Source organism: Pollachius pollachius (assembly GCF_949987615.1).
Source record: "Pollachius pollachius genome assembly, chromosome: 3".
Taxonomy (NCBI): Eukaryota; Metazoa; Chordata; class Actinopteri; order Gadiformes; family Gadidae; genus Pollachius; species Pollachius pollachius.
The window spans coordinates 27,005,526-27,011,525 of NC_136936.1; the positions used below are offsets into that span (position 1 = coordinate 27,005,526).

Genomic DNA, 6,000 nt, shown 5'->3' on the forward strand with positions numbered 1-6,000 from the left:
CAATGCCAAATGGCTGACGGGTCGTGAATGGCTTGGGTTTGATCAAGAAAATGTTGTCATGTTTTGTAGGGACTGCCGCATGTACGCAAAAGAAAAAAACAAAACAAACAATTTCGTGGTGGGAATTAATCATTTTAAAGTTGAGGCTGTAAAGGACCATGAGCGTGCCCGGAGTCATCAGGAGAGCTTCAGGATTAAATCCGCCAAAACAGATCATATTGAAGAGAGCCTTGCTGGGAGAAGCCCTTCTTTATTAAAAACGTCGGAGCTGGAGAAAATGCAGCTACTTTTTCGAAATGCCCATGCCATCGGAAAAAGGGCAGGCCTTTCACCGACTTTGCATGGATGTGTGAGTAAGTGAATAAATGGTAACGCTACTATTTACATGTTTCAGAATCAGTGCATTTAACACGATACAGAGTGACATACATGCTTCCACAGACACAGATGGAACTTTACAAAAAGATAATATTATGATATGATAAATTGATTGCGAAAGAGGGTTCAGTGTGATGAATCAGGTAAAGAGTGACTGGCGCTCACGCCTGAAAGGTGAGACCCTCTCTGACCTCCTGAAAACCCAGTTGTGCTCCCCTGACATCAAAGAATTCGATCCAACCAAAGCCATTGACATCTGGCATGATGACAGTTTGCGCTCACGCAGACCTGAGTTTGTGCGCAAACATGGAACAAATGGAACTGAGGATGGCTCAGATTCAGATGAACAAATGAGTTCAGAGAGTGCTGAAGAAATGTGATGCGGTAGTGCTCTGAAATTATCAAAATGAAAAATAAATGATATTTTTGTTGTATACATGTACTGTATGTGTATGTATTGTACTTGGATTGTGTTAACAAAATGTAAAAATAATTCATTCAGCGGCACTCAACTCATTGGCTAGTGGAAATTCTGATTGTCCGGTAACTTTAGAAAGTTACCATCAAAAAGTTAATTTAGAACCCTGGGTGTAGCCCATCTTCCATTGGTGTCCTTCACGGATCCGGACTGTACATATTGCGGAGGTCAAGCTTTGTGAACACCTTTGCCCCCTGGAGAGAATCCAAAGCTGAGTTTATTAAGAGGCAACGGATACTTGTTCTTTACTGTTATGTTATTGAGTCCTCTGAAGTCTATGCCCAGATGGAGACTTTGGCCTTCTTGTACACATAGGTGAAACTGGCCCGAGGGACGAAGAAGACAGAGGCATGCTGCCTAAAAGTCCTTGATAACGAACCTGACTAGGGCCAGACGGAGGCAGAGCAGAGTGAGGACACATGGCATGGCAAAATGTGCTCCAACAACCAAGTACCTTGGCAGAAGCCCAATCTATCTATCTGTTATGTTTCATCAGCCACAGATAACCAAGAACAACAGGAACACAATGGGAATTTATCACATAGACATGTATGTCCTCTTGATGGTTACCTGACAACAGAAGGTGTACTGGTGTGGTCCTAGATGTTATTCTGTCTAGGAGCCGTCCATCCAGAGCATTGGCTTCCAATGGCTGAGGCAAATCCTCAAGACCCAACTGCTCCACAACCACAGCATTCAGACGATTCTAATCAGCATCCTTTAATTTAATTTAATCCTCAATTAATGCTAACAGAGCTATGCACTGACCCTTCCAGATAAGTGTTGATTGCAGTTTGGTCCAAGGATGGAAAGCCAACGTTCGGGCCGCACAGCCTGTTAGGATCCTCCCCTCTCCTGACAAGGCCGCTCATTTTACGGGCAACAGGCAGCAAGAAAGTCACATTATAAACAGCTGTTACTGTCAAACTGGGCAGAGTGAATCCTGAGTGAGTGCTGACTGGCTGCGTGGTGGACAGGCAGGCTGGTCATCCAGGAAGATCCATATTGTTTCAGGCAGGCTACTAACAAACTAACTGGCAGGCAAACTGAGGTATGAGCTAACCCTTGGAACGTACATGCGCATGTCGATCCAGCGGTGAGTGGCTGCTGGCGCTGGGTTCTTGTAGAGTGGTAGAGATGATTGCAGATGATGAGCAAGTGTGAAGAGGAGCAGGGGAGGGGAAATTAATTGATTGACAGACAAGAAACACACACAAAACCAACCAACCAGTGTCACAGGGTAGCAGTTGTGACAACTATATTGTACCCATGGCGAAATTGCGGTGTTGGAAGCAGTTTGACAGCCTACGTGAAGATGCCATATTTGTGTTCTCTAAAGATCGGGCTTTCAAGCAACATCCACAAAGTAGCAAAAGGCGGTATGAACATTTTCCTGCAGAACTACAACAGAAGCTCTCAACATTCTTTATTCAGCTTTTTGTTAGACAGCAGATTTAAAATTGGAAACACAGAGGAGCAGATTGTATCATTGTTACCTTATCAACACCCTGACTCCATGGCCAATTCTCCCCTATGGACCTTTATAGTCACACTTTTGTTTGTGCTGAAACACTGTTGAAAATAGGTTCACTTTTTTATAGATTTCTGGATAAGCTTGATTCCTAATCCTGTCGCTTAAAGTTACATTTCTACACTCCAATCTGCGGCTATACCTGTTTGCCATATTTAACATTGAATTGCGATTAAATTGGCTTTCAGCACCTTTACACACTGCACACTGTACACACAACCAGCAGGCATAAACACTTATGTGTGTCATGATCCGCCCCTGGTTTTCTCATTCACCTGCCTGCCACCCTGATCACTCCCAATTAACCCAACCACCTTCACCTGTGTTTCCCCTATATCAGTCCTTTCCTCCCAAACATTCCCTGCCAGATTGTCTCTTGTGTTTCACAGTGCTTTCCCGCGATTCGAATCCTGACCTACCACCTATCCTGCCTGCTCTCTGATCCTCGCCTGTCTGACTATCCTGCCTGCTCCTGATCCTCGCCTGTCTGACTATCCTGCCTGCTCCTGATCCCCGCCTGTCTGACTATTCTGCCGGTTCCTGATCCCCGCCTGTCTGACTATCCTGCCTGCTCCTGACCCCCGCCTGTCTGACTATTCTGCCGGTTCCTGATCCCCGCCTGTCCGACTACCCTGCCTGCTCCTGATCCCCGCCTGTCTGACTATCCTGCCTGCCGATCCTGAATCCGAATAAACGATTGACACTGTTCCACGCTCTTCGCCCGTCTGTGCACTTGGGTTCAGCCAAACGCTCACGTTACAATGTGCATAAAACACACATAAAAAAACATGTTTATTCTTTGGCCCCTCTCTATTGTGGGGGCCGAGGTTAGTGGTTAGTTTTGTGTCTTTTGATTAGCTCACCATTGCCCCGGCAAAACCTGATAGCTGTCAACACCAAAAAATACTCCAGATCATAAAAAAGCTGTCGGAGATGAGAGAGAGATAGGACCAGCAAATATGGTTTACAAAGTGGGAGAAAGTGCCAGAAAACAGGCCAGCCTCCTGCCACAATGTTTGTTAGGGGGGGGGGGGGATTTTGGCTTGCCTGTGGCCGGGGGGGGGGGGGGGGGGGGCATGCTCTGGTACACCACTCACTGGCTGCTGGAACATACAGGACCATTCACATGTCAACGTATTGGTGTTCATGAGAGGGAAGCACAGGGTGTGTCCTAACACCACTGTCGGTGCACCTCGTCACGCCCCCTGCTGTAAGTGTGTGTGTCTGCCTGTGTGTGTGTGTGTGTGTGTGATGCCCTTACCTGAAGTTGGGCGCGGAGGCCCATTCCAGGGCGAGACAGGCCAGGTCCACGGCCGCGTACACCAGGAGGAAGAAGATGGTGGCGATGCCCGCGATGGTGTTCACCTTCCCAGCCAACAGCACCAACTAGGGGGGGACCCACGGTCAGGGAGGGGGGGGACACACGGTCAGGGAGGGAGAGAAACAGCCTGTTACTGAGGGGACACATGGTCAGGAAGGGAGAGAAACAGCCTGTCACTGAGGGCTGGATGCACTGAACAGCAGTCAGTACGAGGAACAACAGAGAGAGAGAGAAGGACAGGGAGAAAGAGAAAGAGAGAGAAAGATAGGGAGGGATAGAGAGAGGGGAGAGTATGGGAGAGAGAATGAGAGAGGGAGATAGAGAGATAGGGAGAGAAAGGGCAGAAAGAGACAGAGAGGGAGAGAGATAGAGAGAGAGAGACAGAGAAAGAGATGGAGAGAGAGAGAGAGATAGAGGGACGTCCTCTGGCAGTCAAAGTCAGTGAGCTCTCGGCGGTCCCATGAGACCATTGCTCTACCAGAGCATCAATTAGCCATTAACTCAGACACAAGCCAGCGTCAGACACAGTTATGCCGCATGTTGTGTGTGTCTGTGCTTGTCCCTGCATGTCTGTGAATTTGTATTAATCTGTGTGTGTGCCTGTGTGTGGGTGTGTTTGTATGTGTGTCTGTGTGTGTGTGTGTGTGTGTGTGCCTGCGCGTTCCTATGTGCGTGTGTGTGGTGTGTGTGTGTGTGTGTGCCTTTGGTGCGTATGTGTGTGTGTCTGTGTGTATGTGATGTATTTCTCTCTTCCTCTACGCTCTAGATCTCAGGCTGTGCTGAGTCTCTTCTTTTGTCAGGATATGAGAGTATATATGGAGAGCAACACTGCATTCATTTTCCTAATTTTTATGAAAATGTGGGCTCACCCAGTCGCTCAACTTAAGCGGAAAGGGAGACAGGCTTCAGACTGCTGACTTCTGGTGGTGGGAGCAGGACTGAGGTTGAATCCCACATTGAGATGTGTGTGAAGCTCTCCTCTGGTGAGGAAGAGGTGAGCCGCCATCAGAGCCTGCCCTCCTCCTTCCCCTTGTCCCCATCTCAGAATCACTGACACGCTCCCTCCCCATATACCCTGGTTACTTCACACCTACATTATGCAATGTGTGTGTGTGTGTGTGTGTGTGTTTGTGATTAATCGATGGCATTCACACTCGCACATGTATATACACAAACACACACACACACAGGCATGCACACAAATACACACATGCAGACACACACAAACACACACACACGTACATGCACACACACACACACGTACACATGCAGAGACACATACAAGCACACAAACACACACACAGGCACACACAAACACACACACACACACACACACACACACACACACACACATTTCTTTGACCCGAAGGCCCCATGACAGCCCAATATGTTTTTTTTCTATTCAATCCTGCAGTGTGTGAGATTGTTGGAACACGGGGTTACGAGATTACAATCAGGCTTTTGTCATCCGTGAATCATTTAAATGGCACTAGGAGAGAGAGAGAGAGCTGAAGAATGAGAGTTTGGAGAGCGAGGTGCGATATAGACTCATTGATCTCCGACGGCGGAGCATGGCTAACAGTTTCCCCTCTAATTACTCCTCCTCCACTCCTCTAGTGGAGCTCAGGATGGAGAGAGGGAGGGAGGTAGGGAGAGCGAGAAAGTAGGGTCAAAGATGACCCTGGACAGGCATTTAGTCTGAAATAGTTTGCATCGATAAGGACGGAATAGATGGCTGACAGACGCTCTCGCTCTCGTTACATTCATTTGTACCTTCCCTTGCACAGCCCAGTATACAGCTCTCCTAACACCACTTGAACAAAACGGCCTCCTCTAGTACACTTGACGACACAATAGCACAGACAGCCCCATTTCACACTTTCAACTGAGCCGAAAACTAAATGAACAAGGTTAAGAAAAAATGAGTTTTTTCAACTCTGGTAACTCAGCAATTTGACATCAGAGGTGGAGGAAGAGGAGGAAGGGGGGGGGGGAGTATTTAAAAAAAATAGTAGAGCGGTACTTTTAATCAAGCAACACCAACTCCCGTGTTCATCATTTCCCACAAATGCATTTGTGGTTGGACCATTTTGACCTGCCCATACAGGACCAGAGACCAAAGATCATCTGTGGTTTCTATGGTAAAATTCATCATTTCATTTTGCTGTACTCTTGCATAAAACATTCACCATGTAAATCAACGAACACTTCATTGGTATATATGTGCCATCAGACTCACTCAGGGGAAATACGAATCACCCACCTGCTTTTGTGTGAAACACACACCCTCGC

The 6,000-nt window shown here is 47.3% G+C and overlaps 1 protein-coding gene across 1 annotated transcript in view; it reads right to left on the reverse strand.

Annotated features, from left to right (window-relative positions):
- LOC307073070 (solute carrier family 12 member 9) overlaps positions 1-6,000 on the reverse strand; it is a 70,938-nt gene that overhangs the window by 18,215 nt on the left and 46,723 nt on the right. The window contains exon 9 of the mRNA XM_079732761.1: positions 3,649-3,773. Within this exon, the coding sequence (XP_079588887.1) occupies positions 3,649-3,773 (125 nt within the window). The remainder of the gene's footprint in view (positions 1-3,648; positions 3,774-6,000) is intronic.